The sequence below is a fragment of the Alexandromys fortis genome, unplaced genomic scaffold (assembly GCF_014885135.2).
Source record: "Alexandromys fortis isolate MF-2015 unplaced genomic scaffold, M_Fortis_MF-2015_v1.1 scaffold_28, whole genome shotgun sequence".
Classification (NCBI taxonomy): Eukaryota; Metazoa; Chordata; class Mammalia; order Rodentia; family Cricetidae; genus Alexandromys; species Alexandromys fortis.
The window spans coordinates 646014-670002 of NW_026067901.1; the positions used below are offsets into that span (position 1 = coordinate 646014).

The 23989-nt window shown below is 42.0% G+C and overlaps 2 protein-coding genes across 3 annotated transcripts in view; one reads left to right on the forward strand and one right to left on the reverse strand.

Moving 5' to 3' along the window:
* The window catches only part of Pced1b (PC-esterase domain containing 1B), a 538744-nt gene that overhangs the window by 62692 nt on the left and 452063 nt on the right, over nt 1-23989 (reverse strand). The gene's annotated exons all lie outside the window — the stretch shown is intronic.
* The window catches only part of Rpap3 (RNA polymerase II associated protein 3), a 35048-nt gene continuing 16414 nt past the window's right edge, over nt 5356-23989 (forward strand). Inside the window, exons 1-8 of one of the 2 annotated variants that reach the window (XM_050129824.1) lie at nt 5356-5405; nt 8073-8231; nt 10344-10484; nt 17616-17738; nt 20010-20137; nt 20390-20511; nt 21351-21421; nt 23162-23287. In XM_050129824.1, coding sequence (XP_049985781.1) covers nt 8079-8231; nt 10344-10484; nt 17616-17738; nt 20010-20137; nt 20390-20511; nt 21351-21421; nt 23162-23287 — 864 coding nt within the window. In that variant the 5' untranslated portion in view covers nt 5356-5405; nt 8073-8078. Of the gene's footprint in view, nt 5433-8072; nt 8232-10343; nt 10485-17615; nt 17739-20009; nt 20138-20389; nt 20512-21350; nt 21422-23161; nt 23288-23989 lie in introns of both variants that reach the window. The other variant, XM_050129833.1, reaches the window with a different exon arrangement.

The following is a 23989-nucleotide window of genomic DNA, read 5'->3' on the forward strand; positions in this document are numbered from 1 at the left end:
TTTGACAGGATATTTGTAGCCCTGGCTGACCTGGAACTGACCATGTAGACCAGGCTGACCTTGAAGATCTGCACAGAGATCTGCGGCCTCTGCCTCCCTAGTGCTGGAATTAAAGGTGTATGCCACCATACTTTTGAAAATGTTATTTTATATGTAAATATTTTTTTCTGCATGTATGCCTGCTTGGTCCCTGGAGGCCAGAGGAGGATGTCTGATCCCTTGGAATAGGAGTTCCAGGTGGTTGTGAGCTCTATCCTCATGCAGGCCCTGGGAATTAAAGCCAGGTCATCTTCAAAAGCAGCAAGAACTCTAAACTGCTGAGTCATCTCTCCAGTCCATGTTTATTATTCCTGTATGTCTGATATTTCTTAGTATCCCTATTTGTCTGACTTATGCACATTTTGCTTTGCACTGGGAGAGGCAATTCACCTTCCTAGATTAACTTTAACTTCTGCCCACTGATCCCTAATACTTGTGATTCTTCTTCTCTCTAAAAGTCTCCTTTAGACAACTGGAAGACAGAGAGATACAAAGAAGCCAATATAACCCAGCGTCCATACCTGATGGAGGAAGGTCATTGAGCAATAAAGAAACTGCTTGGCTGGCCCTGATAGGTTAAAGCATAGGTGGAGGAGAAAACAGAATAGGATGCTGGGCGGAAGAGGAAGTGAGGTCAGACTCTGCTCTGCTTCTGGAGAGACCCGACAGCTCTGCTCTCTGGAGCAAGAGATGCCATGCTCAGCTCTCCCGGGTAGACTTGACAGCTCTGCTCTCTGGAGCAGAGACGCCAGGCTCCGCTCTCCCAGGCAGCTCCAACCCAGGATGGACGGAGGCTAGAATCTTCCCGATAAGCACACCTTGGGGTGCTTACACACCCCATTATTAGAGATGGGTTAGAACAATATGTAAGAGCTAGTCAATAAGAAGCTGGAACTAGCCGGGCCAAGTGGTGTTTAAATGAATACAGTTTGTGTGTTGTTATTTCGGGCATGAGCTAGCCAAGCGGCCGGGGTGTTGGGGACGCAGCCCTGCCGCCCTTATTTCAACACATACCTAGGCTTTGCAGGAGAAGTAACATTTGTTAAGATCTTAGTGTGTCTCAGGCTGTGATAAACAGTGTTTTTATAGACAATGTCTCATTTGGAAGGAACTTTTAAAAAAAAAGATGGGCATTATTTTTGTTTATGTGTATGTGTTTGTATCTGTGTGAGTGAATGGCACTCGTGTGCAAGTGAGTTGCAGTTAAAGATAGTTGTGTGTTGCTCAGTGTGGGTGTGGGTGCTGGGAACAGAACTCTGCTTCTCTCAAAGAGCAGTGTCTTAGGGTTTCTATTGCTGTGAAGAAACACTGTGACCATGGCAAAGTCATGCATTAAAAGGAAAGCATTCAATTGGGCTGGCTTAGTTTTAGAGGTTTTGTCCATTATCATTATGGTGGGACACAGTGGCACACAGGCAGATGTGCTGGAGAAGGAGCTGAGAGTCTACATCCTGATTTGTAGGCAACAAGAAGTAAACTGTGACACTAGGTGTAGCTTGAGCATAGGAGACCTTACAGCCTACCTCCACAGTGACACTTCCTCCAACAGGCCACACCCACTCCAACAAGGCCACACCTCCTAGTAGTGCCACTCCCTTTGGAGGTCATTTTTGTTCAAACCACCCAAGCAGCAAGCAGTCTTAACAGCTAAACCATCTGTCTGTCCCCTGTGGAAGCATGCCTAAAAAGTCAAGAGTTGTCTTACTTTTGTCCCTTCCTGCTTGCTTGATTTTAGACAAGACTGCCAGAGCTTGAGATTGTGCTGTGAGTGAAAGCTCTGTGCCCACTAGGAAGCAGGGATTTAGTAGGACCTTATATCTGACACTGGTTGTCATACCTGTCCTGGATTGTTTATACTTGGTCTTGTATAAGGGAGAAATAGCAAGGCTGGAGAGCTGGCTCATCAGTCAAGAATACTTGCTGCTCTTGCAGAGGACCTGGGTTCAGTTCCCAGCACCCATATCAGATGACTCATAACCACTTGTAACTCCAGTTCCAAGGGGATCTGATACCCTCTTCTGGCCTCACCAGGCACTCATATGATATACATACACGTAGGTGCTCTCACAGACATTGAAAAATAAATATATCTTTAAAAAAGTAATAGAGAAATATCTCCTGTCGTGTTTAAGTTACTTTGACTCGAGGCTTTCTTTCACACAACCGAATGGTATAGAGGGTCCCAAAGCTCAAATGCTGTCTTTGTAAACGTGGGTGGTTCATCGCTATAGCCCTAGTACTTAGAGGCCAGAACCTGTGTGAGGGAACGCCACCTATCTGCATCAGTGAGGTAGGAAGAACCTGAGTTTAAGATTTGTGGCTACAGATTAATTTTCAGGAAAGCCTGGGCTGCATAGTATTCTGAAAAACAAACAAACCAAAACCAAAAAAAAAAACCAACCAACCAACAATGAAGTTAATTAATAACCCTTTGTTTGTTTCTTCTTTCGAGATAGAGTTTCTTTGTGTAACAGCTCTAGCTGTCTTGGAACTCACTCTGTAGACCAGGCTGGCCTCGAACTCACAAAGATCAGCCTGCCTCTGCTTCCAGAAAGCTGGGATTAAAGGTGTGTGCCACCACACCTGGCTTAACTACTCTCTTTTTTCTTTCTTTCTTTCTTTCTTTCTTTCTTTCTTTCTTTCTTTCCTTCCTTCCTTCCTTCCTTCCTTTTTTTTTCTTTCTTTTTTGTTTTGTTTTTCGAAACAGGGTATCTCTGTAGCTTTGGAGCCTGTCCTGGTACTAGCTCTTATAGACCAGGCTGGCCTAGAATTAACAGAGATCTGCCTGCCTCTGCCTCCCGAGCACTGGGATTAAAGGCATGCACTAACCTCACATCAGACAGAGGTCTGATCTCCAAAATCTATAAAGAACTCAAGAAATTGGACACCAAAAGAACACATAATCCAATAAAAAATGGAGTACAGACCTAAACAGAGGAATCTAAAGTGACTGAAAGACAATTAAGGAAATGTTCAACATCCTTAGTCATCAGAGAAATGCAAATAAAACAACTCTGAGATTCCATTTTACACCTGTAAGAATGGCCAAGATCAAAAACACGGATGACAACTTATGCTAGAGAGGTTGTGGGGAAAAGGGAACACTCCTGCATTGATGGTGGGAATGCAAGCTGGTTCAACCCCTTTGGATGTCAGTGTGGCAATTTCTCAGAAAATTAGGAAACAACCTTCCTCAAGACCCAATAATACCACTTTTGGGTATATATCCAAAGAATGCTCAATTGTGCCACAAGGACATGTGCTCAACTATGTTCACAGCAGCTTTGTTTGTCATAGCCAGAACCTGGAAACAACCTAAATGCCCCTTACCTCATCTGATCTGGCAACCGCTCTCCAGCCAATTATTGGTAATATTGGTATTGGTCACTTTGCCTCCTTCCCAGGGACTGAGTCAAAACACCAGAAACTGAGTCAACACCTAAGAGTTATCTTGCCCCTATTCAGGGAGATGGAAAGTTCCAAACGTCTCAGTACTTGCATATATAGTTGTTATGTCCTTGGTTCCCAGGGGAGGGGGGAACACTACTGCTGAGAGGCCTCAGACATGACTTCAGAATTGTCTTAAAGTTTTACACAGACAGTTGTGAGCCACCTATGGGAATCAAATCTCGGTTCTCTGGAAGAGCAGTCAGTGAGCCAGCGCTGTTAACTGCTGAGCCATCTCTCTAGCTCTATTTTTATTTTTTAGGCTCAAGGCTCTGGCTGACCTTGAACTCACAGAGATCCACCTGCTTCTCTTTCCTGAATGCTAAGCCACATTAATTTTTTTAAAAGCTAGTTTTCCCTGCAATGGTTTCTGCTGGTTGTGGGGTTGTGCACACAGTAGGATGTGGGTGAAGAGGCAGAGGCAGGAGAATTATGAGTTCAAGGCCAGTCTTGATCACACGTTGCTAAAAGACAGTTTATCAACACAATACCATCAACAAAATTTTTAATCCTCTAGTTTTATAAATATTTATTTTTATGTGAATAATTGTTTGCTTGTGTAAATGTATGCATACCACATGCATGCCTGATGCTGATGGAGGCCAGAGGAGAGCATCAGATCCTCTGGAATTGGAGTTACAGACAGTTGAGAGCTGCCATGTGGGTGCTGGGAATTGAACCTGGGTCCTTTGGAAGAGCAGACAGTGCTCTTAACTCTCCATCTCTCCAGTCCCCAGACAGCATTCTTAACCATGGGGACATTTCTCCATCCTCTGTTCTTTACTTTTAAATGAATTTAAAATAAACAGTCACACAGTGAGGGAAAGGTTCTAATGATATGACCTTGTGAGGGAAGATCTAAGGTGTTTTTCATTGACTGGAGCCTGGGTTAGTGGCTCTCAGCTTGCACAGTTGTATCCCATGCTTTGAAAATGTCTGATGCTGAGGTTGGTTTTCCGATTAATTATGTCAGACCTCTAGGATAAGATTCATAAATCAGCATTTGTGGATCTCTCTTTCTCTCTCTGTCTCTGTCTCTGTCTCTGTCTCTCTCTCTCTCTCACACACACACACACACCTGCCTCCTGCGATGATTCTAAAGTTGTCAAATTTGTGAATAACTAATTGATCTTAATTGGGGATGATAAAATTGATTCCATTTGAAAAACTGGTGTGTGTTTGTGGACTTTAAAAAAAAATCATGTTTGTTTCAGCGTGCAATTCTAGAGTTGGTTTTTGTTTGCTTGGTTTTTTTGTTTTGTTTTGTTTTTCGAGACAGGGTTTCTCTGTCTAACGTTGGAGCCTGTTCTGGCACTAGCTCTGTAGACCAGGCTGGCTTCGAACTCACAGAGATCCACCTGCCTCTGTCTCTCGAGTGCTGGGAGTTGTTGCAGTGGGAAAATTTTACTCACAAAGGAAGCAGAAGCAAGTGGTACAGGTTTCAAAGTCTCTGTTTTAGATAAACCAGGGTAAGACTCACACAAACCTGAGATCCACAGATACTCTTAGAAAAGGTTACTTACTAGCAAAAAGTACAAGGAAGACAAGCAGTCAAATGCAAGCCTTAGAGGGAAAACAGCAGTTACCAGTGTAGACCGTTCTCAGAAGTAACTTTCTATGATCCTCAGGCAGAGGCTACAACCATCTTGTTAGCTGAAAACAAGGCTGCTCTCAGAGACACAATCGAGGGAAGTTTAAATTCCTATTGTTTGGAGCGGGGGTCGGAATACGTCAGGATGGGCGCACATTTCGGGTTCTCACACTCAGTTTACTTAAATACTCGAGTTTGTCCGCGAGCTACCCGACCTAGACCTGCCGGGCGCGGGAGCCGAACTCTCTGCGCACGCGCGAGCGGCGCGCGAGTCCTTGTGGGAAGGCTCCGGCGGCGGCGTGTGACGCCGCGCGTCTCCCTGGCTGCGGTGGGTGTGTGGTGACGGCCGGGGCGGGTGAGCACGCTTTCCCGTTACCGCCGGCTGCAGGGGCGCTTGGGGTGCCGGGTGGGAGCGCGGGGTCGGTCTGCGCCTGGCCGGGAGTAGGTGGCGACTGTCGCCGGGCAGCGGGGCAGCGCGGCCGGTTCCTGAGTGAGCTCCGCGCGCCGCCGAGGCCTGCGCGTTCGGCCTGACCGGGAGCCGGCTCTACGGTGCTGGGCGCCTCGGAGCCGCCGTACGGTCGCCTCCTGTTGGCCAGGGTGTGAGGGTGTTTCGCCAGGCGCTGGACGTTTCTGGTTGCCCGCGTAACGAATCCCGTCTGTAGACCGGGCTGTCGTAGGTCCCGAGGGCGGGTGGGTGGCGGAAGAAGCACTTTGGGCTCTGCTGCATTTCATGGTGCCGCCCCCCTCCGTAGCTCTGCCTGTCCTGCTATAAACTTTGTAGTAGAGCAGGCTGGCCTCGAACCGGCTGCCTCTGCCCCCTGAGTGCTGGGATTAAAGGCGTGCAGCATCACCTCACGGCTAGTTATTTATTGAACTCACTTCAGGGTCTTGTTTCGATTTGTGCTGGTTTGTATCCAGCAAAAGCATTATATTATACTAGTTTTGTTTATGAAGGAAATGCACGCGCATAACCAAATGTGTACACTGCTTGAAGCTTAAACTGTGTTGTTGAAGAGGAGTCAGAAGATCTATTGCACCCCAAACAGTCTCTTTTTAGTGGGGAGAAAAAAGCTGTTATGTCCCTATTCTCACTCTCATAGTTTTTCTACCTTAAAGTACCCGGGCTTATCATTTTATCCCTTCCTTTTCATCTATCTGTCTGTCTGTGTGCCTGCCTGCCTGTCTGTGTGCCTGCCTGCCTGCCTTCAGTCTTCAGGATTGAACTTAAAGTCTTTTTCAATTGTTGGCACATGCTAACCCTTTAAAAATTATTCTTAGGCAAGGTCTGTTAAGTTGTCCCATTGATCGTAATTTGTAATGCACCCTCTACCTCCTGAAGAACTGGAATAGAAAACAATGGCCAGCTGTGCCCAGCTTATAGTCTTCTTGTGCCTTCAATGTCTTAACATTTTTTTAAATTTTTTTTGTTTTTGTTTTTTTTCAAGACAGGGCTTCCCTGTAGCTTTGGAGCCTGTCCTGGAACTAGGTCTTGTAGACCAGGTTGGCCTTGAACTCACAGAGATCTGCCTACCTCTGCCTCCCAAGTGCTGGGATTGAGTCTTAACATTATTAAATGCAAAGTTACCCTAGTCCCATATAATATAATTTATTTAACTCATTTTTACCCTTAAATCCTATGTATATTCTCATTCTTTATAGGGCCTTTTCAGGTATGTGCACTCATGTGGCATTTGGCACTGCTTCCCACTTAACAAACTAATTTTCTCAGGTCTTTGGTGACAGTGCTCTCATATCCTCTCAGCTCCCTAGGTCTGGATGCCTAGTTTTTCTGATGTAGCCATCTCTTCCTGGTCCCTAAATATTACTGTTCTTCGGGCTCTGTCCAGTTTCCTGTTTAAGTATTCCATCAGTTACAGTGGCTAAGCATGTTCAAACGCATGATGAGTTTCTACCTTTATTAATGCTGGTGTTGCCAGGAAGTAGTAGCACACACCTTTAATCCCGACTCTAGAGAGGCAGAGGCAGGCAGATCTCTATGACTTTGAGGCCAGCCTAGTCCACAAAGGGAGTTCCAGGACAGCTAGGACTATTATACAGAGAAACCTGGTCTCGAAAACAACAACAAAACTTTAGTGCTGGTGTCCCCCACATTTATCTCTAGTCCCTTACCTACTGGTTATCTTCTGATGACCCCTAAACACTCAATATTCAGCAGTCCAGACTGAACTCATTCTGCTATTTTAAAATTGCTTTTCTTTTTCAAACATTTTAATTGTTTCTTACTGTGTGTGTGTTTGATGTGTGATGGTGCATGCATGTGCTGTGGTATACATGTCAGAGAAAACTTTGTGGAGCTGGTCTTCCCTTTGCACCTTTATGTGGGCACCAGGATCGGACATAAGTTGTCAGGCTTGAGTGGCAACTCCAACCTTGCTCAAAATTTCATTTCTTGACTCAAAATGACATTACCTATTCCTACCAAGCAGAAATCTAGAACATCATTTAAATCTTTATTTCCCAGTTTCTCACTAAGTAGTCATCAAGTTATTTTTATTTTACCCGTTAGTCCTTTTACGTGGCCTTTAGAATGTAACACCCACGGCCTGGCATTTCAGGATCTGTCCGTGTCCACGTCTAAGCTCTTCATTCCCTTGGCGTTCTCTCTGCTGCCTTTTCCTTCCCGTTACTCCTTTAACTGGACCGCTTTTCCAAGCCCAACTGAGGTTTGAACACTTAGTCAGTTCTACTGTTTTACCCTCTGATTTATGTTTATTTATGCCACGCCAGCATAGTAATGACCAACACAAATGGCCTTGTTGAGCACCTCAGAGTGACCTTGGACCTTTGACACTACTGCCTCAGTCTTCTGAGGGTTGGCGTCACAGGCATGTACCACTACAGCAAGTTTAAATGCAGTTTTCTATTTCACAGAACCATTAAATTATGATGGATTTATGGAGCTGCATCTCCATTGTGAATTTAAGCATCTGTCATCCCAATTCTTACCATAGGGTGTGTACTCAAAACTTTGCAGGTCAGAATGACTTCAACAAGTAAAGCCATTGAATTACAGCTACAAGTGAAACAAAATGCAGAGGAATTGCAAGATTTCATGAGGGATTTAGAGCACTGGGAAAATGACATTAAACAAAAGGACCTGGAACTAAGAAGACAAAGTGGTGTTCCAGAAGAGGTAAATGAAGGTTTCTATTAATATAATTTGTTATTAGTGTGTGTAAAATGTATGTGTGTGTGCACGTGTGCCAGCATGCCACAGGCATGATTAGAAGTCAAAGGCAGCTCCCTGGAGTTGGTTCTCTGTGGGGTCCAGGAAGTGAACTTGATGACAAGCACTTTCACCTGCCAAGCACGTTACTGATCCAGAAATTTATTTTTTAAGAAAGTGTGACCTTGTAAAATGTGTTCTGAAAAGCCTGAAATTGCCTGTAATCCTAGTACTCAGTAGGTGGAGGCAGAAAGCTCAAGAGTTTAAGGTCCTTCCTGGCTATGTAGAGAGTTTGAGTCAGCCTGGGCTACATGAGATCCTGTTAACAAAACATAAAAATGCTGAGATTGGAGTGGTTTATGTCACCGTTAACATTTTCAGAGACTCTGCTTACTGAGTTTGAATAATGTGTTAACTATCATAAGATATTCTAAATCTTGGTGTTTATTGAAAAGATAGTCATGTGATAGTACTTTTTTTTTTTTTTTTTTTGAGACAGGGATTCTGTGTTGCCCTGGCTATCCTGGAACTAGTTCTGTAGACCAGGCTGGCCTTGAACTCACAGGGATCTGCCTGCCTCAGCTTCCTGAGTGCTAGGATAAAAAGTGTGTGCCACCATGCCTAGTTAGGTTGAGCTATTTGTATTAAGCTGGTGTGTTTAAAATCTGGCTAGGTTTTCATGCTGTATGTAGCAGTTGTTAGCATGCCAGGTTGCCTTTGAACTTGTGCTCATTTATCCTACTAACTGAAAATCAGGAAGGCTTTGAAGTTTGAATTTAGAGTTATAAATTTAAAGGCATAATTCAGACTTCAGGTTAATACTTTTGTGACTGAACAATCTGCAGCATTCATCAAATAATGAGTTGAACTTACAATCACTGCTTTTTTTGTGTGTATGTGTTTTGTATGCCTAGGTGTGCATGCTCATGCATGTGCCCATGTGGTACATGTCTCACTCCTTGTATTTGGACACAAGGTCTTTCAGTGACCTGCCATATCCAGTGTTGTAGCAGCTAAGCTGACCGGCCTGAGAGTTCCTGAGATCTGCTTGTCTCTGTTTCCCACTACAGTTACAGGCATGCAGACTCAGGTCCTTTTGCTTGCATAGCAAGTGCTCTTACCCACCAAGCTATTTCTCCAGTCCTCATAATCAATACGATAAAATGATGCACTTGCAAATTAAATTGAGAAAAAAAATTTTGTATTTGAAAATATCATTTTTAGTGCCAGGCATGGTGCACAGAACTTTAATCCCAGCACTTAGGTGTTGAAATAAGAGCGGCGGCGGGGCTGCGTCCCCAGCACCCCGGCCGCCTGCTAGCTTATGCCCGAAATAACAACACACAAACTGTATTCATTTAAACACTGCTTGCCCATTATATCCAGCCTCTTCACGGCTAACTCTCACACCTGGACTAGCCCATTTCTAATAATCTGTGTAAGCTCCCCAAGGTGCGCTTACCAGGAAGATTCTAGCCTACGTCCATCCTGGGTCGGAGCTGCCTGGGAGAGCGGAGCCTGGCATCTCTGCTCCAGAGAGCAGAGCTGTCGAGTCTCTCCGGGAGCAGAGCAGAGTCTGACCTCACTTCCTCTTCCTCCCAGCATCTCTTCTGTTTACTCCACCCACCTATGTTCTAACCAATAAAATGGGCCAAGCCAGTTTCTTTATTAGCCAATGACCTTTCTCCATCACTTAGGAGGCAGAGGAAGGCGGATCTCTGAGTTGGAGGCCAGCTTGGTCTACAGAGTGAGTTGCAGGATAGCCAGGCTTATACAGAGAAACCCTGTCTCAAAAAAAAAAACCAAAAAGCAAGCCGGGCAGTGGTGGCGCACGCCTTTAATCCCAGCACTTGGGAGGCAGAGGCAGGCGGATGTCTGTGAGTTCGAGGCCAGCCTGGTCTACTAGAGCTAGTTCCAGGACAGGAACCAAAAAAGCTACGGAGAAACACTGACTCGAGAAAAAAAAAAAACACACAAAAAAGAAAGTATCATTTAGTGATAACTTCATACATTGTTAGTATACAAAAGTAACCAAGTGTCAAAGTGCTCAAAGCTTTTGTTTTTCTTTCTCTTGTCTAGAATTTACCTCCTATTCGAAATGGGAATTTTAGGAAAAAGAAGAAAGGCAAAGCTAAAGATTGTTCCAAAAAAACCAAAGAGGAAAACACGAAAAACAGAATAAAATCTTTCGATTATGATGCCTGGGCAAAGCTTGATGTGGTAAGTTTATCTAGTTATGTACTTCTTAGTAGTTAGATAAACATTTCTTGGCATAGATACTAGTAACAGATTATACAAAAAATGATAGTGTTTGTGTGGTCTGTGTTTCTCTCTCTTTTTGTGGTGGGGAAGGTGTTTGTTCTAATGTGGTTCAGGCTAGTTTTGAACTTGTGATTCTCTTGCCTCAGCTTCAGGAGTGCCAGGCACATTGTAGACAGGTACATACCACCATGTCAGCTGCAATGCAAGCACGTGTCCTGGTTTGCTTCTCTGCTACTGTGATGAATGAAGTACTGACCAAAAGCTGTTCAAGGAGGAAAAGGCTGGTTACATCCTATAGTTTAGAGTGCATCATCAGAGGAAGCCAGGGAGGAGCATAAAGGAACACTGCTCACTGACTTACTCTTAATAACTTGTTCAGCCTGCTTTCTTCCTTTTTTTTTTTTTTTTAATTTCTTGAGACAGGGTTTCTCTTTATAGCTTTGGAGCCTTCCTGGAACTCGTGCTGTAGACCAGGCTGGCCTTGAACTTGCAGAGATCCACCTGGCTCAGAAGTTAAGTGCACTGATTGCTCTTACAGAGGTCCTGAGTTCAATCCCCAACAGCCACATGATGGCTTACGACCATCTGTAATGAGATCTGATGCTCAGTCTGTTTTCTTATGCAAACCTGGACCACCTGCACAGGACTGGTTCTGCCCATAGTGACATTAATAAAAAGATTACCACACAGACTTGCCTGCAGGCCATTCTGATGGAGGGCTTCACTTTCCTAGGTCTGAGATAGCTACTGAGTACTGTGTGTATCTTATTTCCCATGTATGACTCACTCAATGGTAAGACATGCTCTGCCTCAGAACCTATCCCAAGGCTCCAGACATCTACTGTCACGTTAGTTTGTGAACCTATTAGCCAGTTAGCCTACCTTATTCTGGAATCACACCTCTTAAAGTGATCTGGTTAGAAGTGTCTATATTTGGGGAGAGAGGTGAAACCCTATTTAGAATATATGGGTTTTTTTTTTTTTTGTAAGAAGATTTATTTAGTTTTGTGTGTATGTGCGTTTTGCTTGCATCTTTGTAAATGTACCACTTGTGTACAGAGACCTGAAGACAGAGTCAAATTTTCTGTAACCAGAGATAAGGAGTTAGTTGTGAGCTGTGGGTGCTGGGAAATAAACCTGGGTTCTCTGCAGGAGCAGCAGGTACTCTTATTAATGGCTGAACCATTTCTGTCATCATCAGTGTCCTAGCAATGCCTCAGCATGCATGGGCAGCCCGTTTATGGTGGTTCTCCAGTTGTTCCTATCCTGGGCAGTCCTAGATGCTCGTGTTATTGTCATACCCAAGGTTCCACAGTCCTCCTTTATGTTGTCTATCCATTGTTTTTTGGAACTTCCTCTTTGCCTCATCCCATGCACTCCTCTAAGCAGTGTTGTCTTTGGGTATCGCCATCATTCATTTTCATAACATGGCCAAAGTATCTCAAGTGCTATTGCCGTATCCTGTAGTTTACTTCCTTCTGTAGATGGAGATGTTTCTTAATGTCATCTCTTTGTGTGACACTTAGAGTCCTCCTGAGACACGCCATCTCAAACACATCAGCTCCTGTTCTGAGGAGCATTTCATTGTCCAGTTTGCAGAGTTGTAAAGAAGGCAGCTCAAGACAAATGTCTCATAAACCTGTGATTTTGTTGTTGTAAGTCTCTTGCTGACCAAACCTTTCCTAGTGCCTGAAATGCAGCCCTCCCTATCCCTATCTGCCTCTTGAAGTCTGAAATAGATCCCTCCTTTGAACTGAGGTTTCCTCCCAGATAGACAAAGTTGACTGTTAGCTTGAGGTTCTGATTCTTTTATTACAATGTTAAAATCCTTATGCTCCCTTCCCAAGTGTAGCATCTCAGTCTTTCCGATGTTTCCTTTCACACCAAGGCTTTCACTTCCTCTCACCACTCTATTCACCATGGCCTGCAGCTCATTCAGACTTTCAGCAACTAGTGCTGTATCGTCAGTAAAACACAAGTTATTGATTCTCACACCACCTGTCTGCACGCCAATCTCCTCATCCTCCAGGGCTGTTGCTATTATTAATCCTAGGACTATATTGAAGAGCAGTGGTGAGAGGATGCATCCCTGCAACTCCTAAGATTGTCTTAAACTGATCACTTAGTTCTCCGCAGACTTTGCAAAGGTGTCTTTATAGGCATTTTCTAGTATTCTTAAGATTTTCTCTGGGTACCTGTAGAACCTCATTGTTTGCTAAAATCCTTTCCTCCAAATGCTATAGAATGCCTTTCTGAAGCTCATGTAACAGATAATTCTTTGTATTTTCTGTCAGTTGCCTCAGAGTGAAGATCTGCTCAGTTTTGCTCCTGTTAGCTCTGAATCCACACTGGCCACTGCTAGGACTTCCTCTGTTCTGCCCTTGATCCTTTGCAGGATAATGGAGAAGGTCTTGCTGCTATGGTACAACAAACTAATGCCCCTGTGTTTTGAGCAGTCCAGCTTGTCCTTCTTGTCTGTGGGACTAATGACTGAGTGCTTCTATTCTGTGAGAATCACTTCATGTTACCATATCTCTGAAGAGTCTGAGAAGCGCCTAGGCCGCTGAGCTATTGTAGGCACTTCAGCTCCTCCACCATGATGTCATCCTCTCCCAGAACCCTCCTGTGTTTCACTCTCTTGATAGCTTTCTCTATCTTGCTCCCATCAATATTTAATAGTTCCTCATCGTCTCTGGTGTTGGAGTGACTGCCAAAGTGTTTCTTGTTGGAGTCTACACTGACAGCATTAGGGTCATTGTATAGGGTGTCAAAGTATTGTCTCCATCTTTGCTCTACTTCCTCTGATTCTGCTAATAAATGACCTTGCCCATCTTTAATCACCCGAATCTGAGGAGCATATCTGGCAGTTATCCATCTGATAGCTTCATAGACAAGATGTGTTTTATTATGGAGTCTAGCCTTTTCCACCTCTTTGCATATACATTGTATGCACAGCTCTCCATCCTTCTTAGCTCTTTAGACCTCCCTGCACAGATAGTTGTGTCCTGCTGCCTGCTGATTGTCTTGTTTGCTCTTTAGCTTCCTTCTTTTTTCTGCCAGGTTGATTGTCTACTGGTGTTGCCCTTTTTGCATACAGGCGTCTCCTTGGGAGCCTCCTATGTAGCTCTTTTGATTTTCTCCCATTCGCTTTCTATATTAGTAAGGGTTGTTTCATGATTTCCCTTGTCTTTTTTTTCAGCGGTTCTCTTGTACTCTCTCTGTACAGCTGTGTTCATCAGTTGTTTACAATCAACCTTCCAGTTCGTCTTGTCTGGTGTGCCTCTCCTACATTTCAGTTGAATGTTGGCCATAACAAGTTGATGATCTGACCCTAAGTCAGCACTAGGAAATGATCAGCTGTTTTGTATGCTAGATAAGAGCTTCCTCCTGACAGAATGTAGTCAGCTTGGCTGTATGTGCGTTTGTCAGGGGATTCCCATGTCCAGCATCTTGATAGTTGGCCTGCTTGAATTTTGTGCTGGATATGTACAAATCATTTGCATAGCAGAGGTCAAGCAGTTGTTTCCTGCTGTCGTTCCTTTGTCCCAATCTATATGTTCCCATGACACTATAGTTCATTCTTTCTCCAGATTGCACTCTTGCATTGAAGTCACCCATAATCATTAGTATGTCATTCTTATGTGCCCTGCTTGCCTTGTTCTGTAGATCTGTGTAGAAACTATTGATGACATTCACTTCTGCTTCTGCTGTTGGAGCATATGCCTATATGATAGTTACTGAATGTGTTATTGTCTGAGATCTGGCTGATATAATTTGGTCATTTACAGGTCTGTACCCGAGCATGCATTTTTGGGCCAAACTGGACAGCACTAAAGCTCCACCTGCTGCGTGTTTTCCCCTCCACCTGAGTTTATAATCTTGCATCCGTTTACTACACATTCTTGTGTTCCTGTCCAATGTGTTTCTGTCAGTCCAATGACATCCCACCTGAAGTGACTGAGCTCATGCATGAGCAAGCCGGTTCCCCAGACTGTGTTTAGTGTTCTCGGGTCCCTGTTGTGACTCTTTTTGGTGTGAGGAAGTGCCTTTCCTGTCCATTTCTATCAGTTCCCCTCCCTTCTTTTGGCTTTAAGAGAGAAGCATCATTTGTTCTGCTCTTAGGACATGGAGGTCCTGGGGCACTGTCAGATTCTGGGACTTTAACCTAGGTGTTTCTGTTAAACTTGTCCATATTGGATTTTATGGTCTGAGTGGATGAGGATGACTGGCCAGGTCTCTTCCTCTTCATAATGTAGCCTTTAGCCATCTCTGTAGCCCCATTTATGTGTTATTTTGCTTGCCTTTTATTTTTTTTTTCTTTTATTTCTTTTAGACCAGGTTGGTCTTGAACCCCCAGAGATCTGCCTGTTGCTTTCTCCTAAGTACTGGGTTTAAAGACGTAAACTACCATGCTTGGTCTTTTTGTTTATTTTCAAAAAGATTTATTTAGTCTGTTGTTACAATTTCTTTTCTGGGAGAAATATAAAATAGTGTCTACTTTTCCTCCTAAGGTCCAGATGACAACCTGAGGCACAGTTCTGCCAAAGATTGCTCTGGGGAATCCACGAATGTGTTGGGTTTTCTTACAGAGCCTAGATGAAGAACTGCCTCCAGGGCTGTAGATACTCCTCCCCAAACCAGCTGTATCTGGAAAGCCCTATCCAACAAGGGTGTGAGTGTCCCCCATAGCCACATAGATGGAGTCCCCTCAAGCTTTCCCTCACCTCTGTGTGCTCTTATCCCTTCCCCAGGCCACAGGCTGAATACTCAGGTGAGACTCTTTTGTCCCATTCCATGGAGGTGATGTGGTGTAAGCCATCACCCAACCCAGCTGGGGTGATCTGTGTGTTGGGGGAACATCTGAGCTCTCCAGAATATGGTCTTTTAAAAAGTAGTGGGTGGGGCTGGAGATAGCTCAGCCATTAAGAGCTATTGCTGCTCTTGCAGAAGACTTGGGTTCACTTTCTAGCACCTACCTGGTAACTCCCAACTGCCTGTAATTCCAGTTCCACGGTTGATTCTCTCATCTTATCTCCACAGACATCTGTATACATGTGGTATGTACACACACACACACCATTTAAATAAATCTTTAAAAAAATCATATTATTTAATAGCTAGGTGTCTTGGTGCAAACACCTCTTGAGAGGCTGAAGCAGGTAGATTGCTAGGAGTTTGACTCTAGCTTGGAGTAAATAGCATGTATTATATATTTATTCATTTGAAAAAAATGTATGGAGATATATACATGTTCTAGAGTACAATAATGAAATTAATACATGTGCTTAACAGTCTACAGGAGACTTCCCCGTGCTGTGAAGCTCTATTGTCCATTTCTTTCTTTTCACATGTGTAGAGACAGTAGCTGCTGTTAATTTTATGTTATTGTCTTTGATTTTTTTCTGTTTAATATATATACTAAAGTATAATGCACATAAATTCCCAATGTTAAGTGAATAGTGTTCTAAATTTTCTTCCTATATAGACATAGAAAAACCGTATTCTTTCCAGTTGTAAAGCATTTCAGTATCCCAGAAGCCTCCCTGTTAGATAATCCCTCAAAGCCGCAGCTCTTCTGACCTCTCATACTCTAGGTTACTATAGTTCTGTGTTCTAGAGTTTATATAAATGTCATATGCAGTGTGCACTCCTGTGTTTGGTTTCCTTTGTTAGCTTTGTTTGCTGTTGGTCTGTGTCATTACAGTGTAGTGGTACTGTTTGTTGTTTCATTCTGTTGTGTGGATTCATTGCAACATGTGTCCATTCTCTTGTTGATGTACACAGGGTTTTCAGTTTGAAGTCGTGTGGATAAGCATGCTATGAGTAGTCTCACACAGGTTTAAGGATATAAGCACCTAAGAGGGGACTTGCTGGTCATAGTTCATTCTTCATTGAACAGTTTTCCCAATAAATTGTGTTGTTATTTTTGTTAATTAAACCAAAGATAATTGACTCAAGTGTGTGTGTGTGTGTGTGTGTGTGTGTGTACACACTTGCAGAGGGGGCAGGGGAAGAGGGAGAGAGTGGGGAGGAGGAGGGTTTTGCTATGTAGTTATGACTGATCTGGAACTCATTACATAAATGTAAAAAAGAAAAAACCCTTTCTTTGTTACTGGGTGCTTAGTAACAATAGTGTATAAATTTTGCAAACTGTCATATCATTCATAATACCTCATTGCTATTTGTGATATGCAGATTGTGTTGACTGAACTTTATGAGTTTAAATCATATATATAATAGATATTATGTGTTTTGAGAAGGACAATGTATTGGAGATGGGGAACTCTTACACTGTAACCCAGGCCAGTCTTAAACTCACAGTAATACTCCTGCCTGAGCTCCTGAGTGCTGGGATTAGATGTGTGAGCTACTTACTATACTATACTTAGTCTAAGTCAGATTCTGTTTGTGTGTGTGTGTGGGCATGCACATGCCATGCATGCATGTGGAGTCAGAGGACAGCTGGTGAGCTTTTCTTTCCACTACGTAGGCCCTGGGGATTGAACTCAGGTCATCAGGCTTGGTGGCAGGCACCTTTACCCACAGAACCATCTCACTGTCTCCCAGAGTTGATTCTTTTTTCTCCCCTTTTGTATCCCTGATCTCTGTAAGTCCTGGAAGTCTGTGGGCCAGGCTGGCTTCAAACTTATAGATCCACCTTCCTCTCTCTCCTGAGTGCTGGGAGGTGTGTGCCACCACGCCTGACTCAAGAGCTGGTTCTTTTTGTGAAAATTTATTTTTAGTTACTATATGTAGGTATGTGTGTCTGCATATGTGTGTGTGCACATGAATATGAGTACCCTGAGACCAGAAGTGTCAGATCCCTGGAAATGGAGTTAAAGGTGGTTGTAACTGATGTGGGTGTAGGTGCTGGAAACTGAACCCAGGTCCTCTGCAAGAGCAGCTACTGCTCTTAGCTGCTGAGCATCTCTCCAGCCCCTCCGTTTGTAATCTTAATTGAAGGAGATTATTTGGCTTTCATTGATGTTTATGTAAGGCCCTAGATCCTAACGATTTAAGTTCTGTTGAAGGTAACTGATTTTCTTAATTTCCACGCAAGTATGAGCACTGCTCTGCTTATGATTTCAGGACAGTATCCTCGATGAACTAGACAAAGAAGATAGCACCCACGATTCTGTGTCGCAAGAGTCAGAGTCAGAAGATGACGGTGTTCGCGTGGATTCCCAGAAGGCTCTCATTTTAAAAGAAAAGGTACCTTAGGCTAGTTTTAGATTCCTTAGAGGAAGGCTGTATATAAGATTATGCAAATTCTAAAACTCTTAGCATGGTTCTGGGGATCTTCACATTTGAAATTGTTATTGGCTATATCCTTGTTTGGCCAGGAGCATATTTTTAGAGCCAGATTAATTGCCTGGTTCTAAATCTGTAACAAGTTCTTTAAACTTCTTATAGCCCACTTTCTTAGCTGTACAATGGGAACAGAAATGTTGCTAAATCTCCAGTGTTGATGTGTTCAGTGAATTGATTCCAAGTGCTTGGACCACATCTGGGATTATTCATGCTTTCAGTGGTAGACAGTAGCGTCTTGAAATGAGCGTGTGATTGTTGGTATAATTGTTACCTTCCACTTCTCCATAGCACAGGCCATCTTTGGTTACTTTTGTGACATTTAGTATCTCTCATTTCTCTTGGAGAGGAGGGTTAATAGAGATATTTTAAAACAGGCTTAAGTAGAAGAGTTAAGAAGGGTGCTCAGAAGGAAAGAAAGTCCAGAGCGTGGGTGTGGGCTAGCAGTCAGATGTGAGGATGGGTGGGTTTTGAAGGTGTCTTTAAAGATTGCTAAGAAACATAAATGAGATGACAAGGTGGGTTCCAGGGGCACCTGGCAGAAGTACTGTTGGTGATGTAGAATGTGGACCACAGGGATGCAGGAAGGTAGGACATCTCCATTGTAGACAGAGTAGTTGTTGCTAACTCTGTAGTAGTTTTCTAACTACTAGTAGATTCTCAAGAGTGTCTAGGGAAGGAATCAGGCCTTACCCAAGGTCTTACGCATTTAAGCTTTAAGTGTGGGCCACTGATATTTTAAGAGAATAGTATTTTTATGTTAGCAACCTTCATAGCAAATGTTAATTGTTCAAGAATTTTTACTTCTCAGCTAATGTGAGGCTTTACTGAGAGACTCTCGGGTGAAAGGTTTCTTTTTCTTCTCATATCTCAATAATTTTCCCTGTCTTTCTGTCCTGCCTCAATTTGCCCCTGTGAGACTTTGATTTCTTAATCCTCAATGCTTCTGATACTGAACAGGGGCATGGAGCCTCCCCATCAAGGCATCAGAAGTTTCAACCCATGTTCCCTAAGTGGGACATGAGAGAACTTGGGCTGTAGCTTTGTGGGTTGTCATTTGAAGGTAATCTGGAGGAGAGGATGTCATTGCTTGGGGCATCAAGCTATATATAAGTAATAAAACATATAGGGAATTGTTGCTAAGGTTAGAACTAAAAATATCAGGGCCTGAGAACTGTGATGTCAATAAATCATTAAGGCATCAAGGCAGAATCTGGGAGAGATTTAATTAGGGCATGCAGATCTTAGAAGACCAGCACATATTGTTCCGGTTGTTAGGTTCGCAGTACATCTGTTTTTATCATCTTCTAAGTGTGAGAGCCCATGGACTGTAAAAAGAACATACTGATAGTGACATATCAATACTATAGCAAAACATAAGGGTAGTTTTAAGAAGTGGAATAAATTAAAAGGAAAATAGTTTGAGATTATTATCACTGATGCATATCAACAGTGCCCAGGAAGAGAAACAGTGTAACAACCAAACCATACAGTAACACTGTAACCACCGATAAATTAGAAATGGAACATATTGTATTACCGCTAGGCTTGCTATGAGTGCTACCTACCATGTTAGCATCTCACACTTAGGGCTAATGGGGATGTCCTGAACTATTGCTGTCTGTCCCTTTGAAAAGTCTGTCAAATTGTTTGTTCTGAATTATTACCAGTCATTTTACTTTTTAGCTATACTTCTTGCTGGGTGCAAGACCATACAGGTTGCCAAAAATCAACCTTTTTTCTTTTACTTAAGGTCTCTTGGCTCTTCCAATCATCTTTTATCATTGTGGCATCTGTGCGCATAGGTCAAGGTCTTGTAAGCAACAAGACTTCTTAGAAGCATTTAGGGCACTTTTCTTGGTGTGGACCCTCTTTGTAGAGTGAACTGCTTACAGTCCAACTCTGAAATCTGTGGCCTCTCTGACCAAGAGGACAGGTGATTTAAGGAGCTTTAGGACACTTAGAGGTGTCCTGTTGTCCCCTGACCCCCTAGAACAGAAGCAGCCTGGGAGCAGAGTCCAAAGTATTGGAGGTTTTTTTTAGCTCTGTATCCTCAGTGGTGTTGAAAGGCTCCCTGTGAGCTGGTGCTGTCCAGGAAAGCAACGCGGACTGTTTTCATTCCTTTGGCAGAGCTCATGGACTCAACCCATTTTGCTTGATTCTCTTTTCTTTCAGGGCAATAAATACTTCAAACAAGGAAAATATGATGAAGCTATTGAATGCTACACAAAAGGCATGGATGCTGACCCGTATAATCCTGTGTTGCCAACAAACAGAGCATCAGCTTACTTTAGATTGAAAAAGTAAGGGCTTTCTACACACGTGTGAGTGGTTGTGTGTGTGTAGAGATTGGGTTTCTAAATTTTTGTTTGTATTTTAATTTTTCTTTTCTTTCTTTCTTTCTTTCTTTCATTTTTTTCTTTTTTCTTTTTTGAGACAAGATCTCATTTTGTAGCCTGGAACTTACTGTGTAATTTCAGAAATTAATTTTGAAGTTTTTGTCTGTTAAGTTATTTTTATAACCTCATTTATTTTATTTTTTTTTTGAATTGCAGATTTGCTGTTGCTGAGTCTGACTGTAATTTGGCAATTGCCTTAAGTAGGACTTACACCAAAGCTTATGCCAGACGAGGTGCTGCTCGGTTTGCCCTGCAGAAGTTAGAGGAGGCCAGAAAAGGTACTCATTTTTTTAGGTCATCATTTAAGTATTTCTTCATTCGGTAACACATAGAATACAGAGAATACTAATAAGTATAGTGCCCTTTATACTTAGTGTTTTGAACAAAGCTTGTCTTTTTGGCAATTAAAAAAAAATTATTTTACAGTTAAAAAAAATACAGGTGTGTTTGGGTGTGTGTGCATGTCTCAGCGTGAGTGGATGCTGGAGAATAGCTTGAGGGAGTCGGTTCTCTCCTTCAAGGGTGGGCAGGGCTCCCAAGGATCAAACTCAATTGTCAGGCTTGACAGTGGGTGCCTTTACCTGCTGAGCCAACTTGCCAGTCCTTTCAGTAATCTAAACAGTGCCTTCTTATTTTGGGAAGAATGCATTGTTTGCTGTGATCAGACTTTGTTTCAGACTTTTACATAATTGAACACTGGAACGGCACGTGTGACTCATGTCTTCTGACCTTTAGTTCTCATCTGCGAAAGAAATAAAGGTGAAGTCATCTTGTTGACTGTTGTGAGGCAGGACACAGAACAAAGTGTTTTTATTTATTAGTAAACGCTGTCTTGTTATTCCATAACAAGCCCTGTATGAATAAAACTGATGTTGCATGGATGTTCTGTGTGACTTGGTGGTATACACTTTATGATGACACAACTGCCTGGGAGCTGGTGGAAGATGGTTTGCAGAAGGGTTTTCTTAGGGTTCTGTCTGCCTGAGAGAGAATGAAAAATGCTTAGTAGATTAATAGCTGTTGATAGTTCATTTTATCGTAGAATAATTGCTATGGTTTTGTACAAGTTGTAAAATATCCTCCTTTTAAAAAATTCTCTATCTTCTGTTTTACTTAGATTATGAAAAAGTATTAGAACTGGAACCAGATAACTTTGAAGCAACAAATGAACTCAGGAAAATTGATCAGGTAAATGATAAACATTTAAGTACATCAGGTTTGACTTTTATATCATGAAGGTGAAACTTTTTGCTTAGATTGTATATATACTATAGATTTTTTAAAAAGCATATTTATTTGTTTTTATGTGTCTGAGCATTTTGCCTATATGCACATGCTTGCCTGGTGCCTCTGGTGGTCAGAAGAACGTCGGGCCTCCTAGAACCAGAGTTACGGATGTTTGTGAGCTGCCATGTCATCAGCTGGGTCTTGAACTCGGAAGATCACATAGTGCTCTTAACTGCTGAGCTGTGTCATCAGCCTCCCAGCCACAGTAGATGTCTGTTTTAGGATTTCAGTACATAGCTCAGGCAACTTGTGCAAGCTTCAGCTTCCCAGTGCTTTCCCAAGTTATTTCATGTACTATACAGTTTAACCAAACTGGCAAGGCAGAGGTATTGTAGAGATACAACCCTAACTGGTAAGGTGGGGACACTCTACAGATATGGCCCCTACTCATAAGCTTTTTTATAAATTGGCTAACATTGATTTACTTAGAAATAATGATTCTTAATAATTTTATTTCTTTGAATTCTGTTTGAAGTATCATCAAATCATTTCATTATACGTAATTTGTATTGCTATAATATAATATATATATGTATATATATATAAAATAAAGTATGGTTTAAAGAAAAAAGTTGGCTGAGATTTCTGAAACTGTTGCCTCTTTTTTCCCAAATGACAGTTTTTAAATTTTTTTCTTTTTTAAAGATATTTTTTAATTGAAAAATTAAAAAATTTTAAAGATTTATTTTCAATTATGTGCACATGTGTGTTCAGTAGAGGGCACTAGATCCCTTGGAACTGGAGTTATAGGAAGTTGTAAGCCACTGATGTGGGTGCTAACAATTGAACCTGGGTCCTCTGCAAAACCCGCAATTGCTTTTAACTAGCCCAGTTTTAAAATTATTTCAGTGATTATTTATGTTTGCATATTATGTGATTCTCTGCTGTGTAAGCTGTATGTTAGTAAAATTACTAACTTTATAATAGAATCATCAGACATGGTGGCTCACTCCAGTGACTGACATGTGGGACAAGAGAGATGTGAGCGCCCAGATTTGAGGCCACCTTGTGCTACATAATGAGTCTGCGACCAAAAGAAAAAAAGGATCGTAGATGTTATTAAATGGGGGATCGGTGCTCCGATGGCAGAGAGCAGTTGCGTACTCTTGGCCTTTGAATTAAAGCGGCAGTTGTTTTGCAGTCTTGGCACATTGTGAAAAGTGTGACAGTCATTGAGGAAATCTGGTTTTAAATATTACTTATTGCATATAAAATTGATGATAAGTATATCAACTTCATTATTGTTGCAAAGGGTATTTTCTTACATATTAGGTCAAATAATAGTTGAATAATAAATCTAGGAAATTTAGTAATGTGATCTCAGTTATTTTATGCTTGAAAAACAGCACCTAAAATAGTGCCCGGACTATGTAGAAATTTGACAAATATTTGGAGTTTAAATGATAAACTATATTTGCTGGCTACAGCTCATTTTATTGAAACAGGCAGCATATTAAATTTATTTTACATATTTACACAATACTGCTTTTACTTTAATAAGTAGAAAGACTGAATGCAAGTAGAAAGTATCCCAGTGTTTGAGGGTAGCAGACATTTTACTCTATTTAATTGCGTTTTGGGTCTAATACAGATGCATTTTGCGTTACTTGTTTTATTTTAGTTGAGTGCTGTGTCTCCTAGGCTTTAACATCCAAAGAAAACTCATGTCCCAAAGAAGCTGCTGCAGTGACTAAAACAGCAGACGGGGAGAAAAAACACATTGAAGAACAGCAGAACAAGCAGAAGGCCATTTCAGAGAAAGATCTGGTAATCCAGTGAATTGTTTGCTTCTAGTGTGCTATTTGTCAGCTACATTTCTGTCTATCACATTAAAAACAAGTTTTTGAATAGGAAGTTGAAATTAAGTGCACTAAAACCTCTGGTGGCTACTAATTCAAAATTTGAGTTATTGATGACTTTTACATAAGAATAATCATGTGCAAAATAAATATAAGCACATTTAGGTTTAGGGAGCAAACTAAATGTATTTATATGTAGATAACTACAGATTTAATATAGAACTAAGTTACAGTTCATCCTTTTTTTTCTTTTTTTTATTGATTTTTATTGAGCTCTACATTTTTCTCTGCTCCCCTCCCTGCCTTTCCCCTCCCCCTTCAGTCCTCCCCCAAGGTTCCCATGCTCCCAATTTACTCAGGAGATCTTGTCTTTTTCTACTACCCATGTAGATTAGATCTATGTTAGTCTCTCTTAGTGTGCTCATTGTTGTCTAAGTTCTCTGGGATTGTGGTTTGTAGGCTGGTTTTCTTTGTTTTATGTTTAAAAACCACCTATGAGTGAGTACATGTGATAATTGTCTTTCTGTGTCTGGGTTACCTCACTCAAAATAATGTTTTCTAGCTCCATCTATTTTCCTGCAAAATTCAAGCTGTCGTTATTTTTTTCTGCTGTGTAGTACTCCATTGTGTAAATGTACCATATTTTCCTTATCCATTCTTCAGTTGAGGG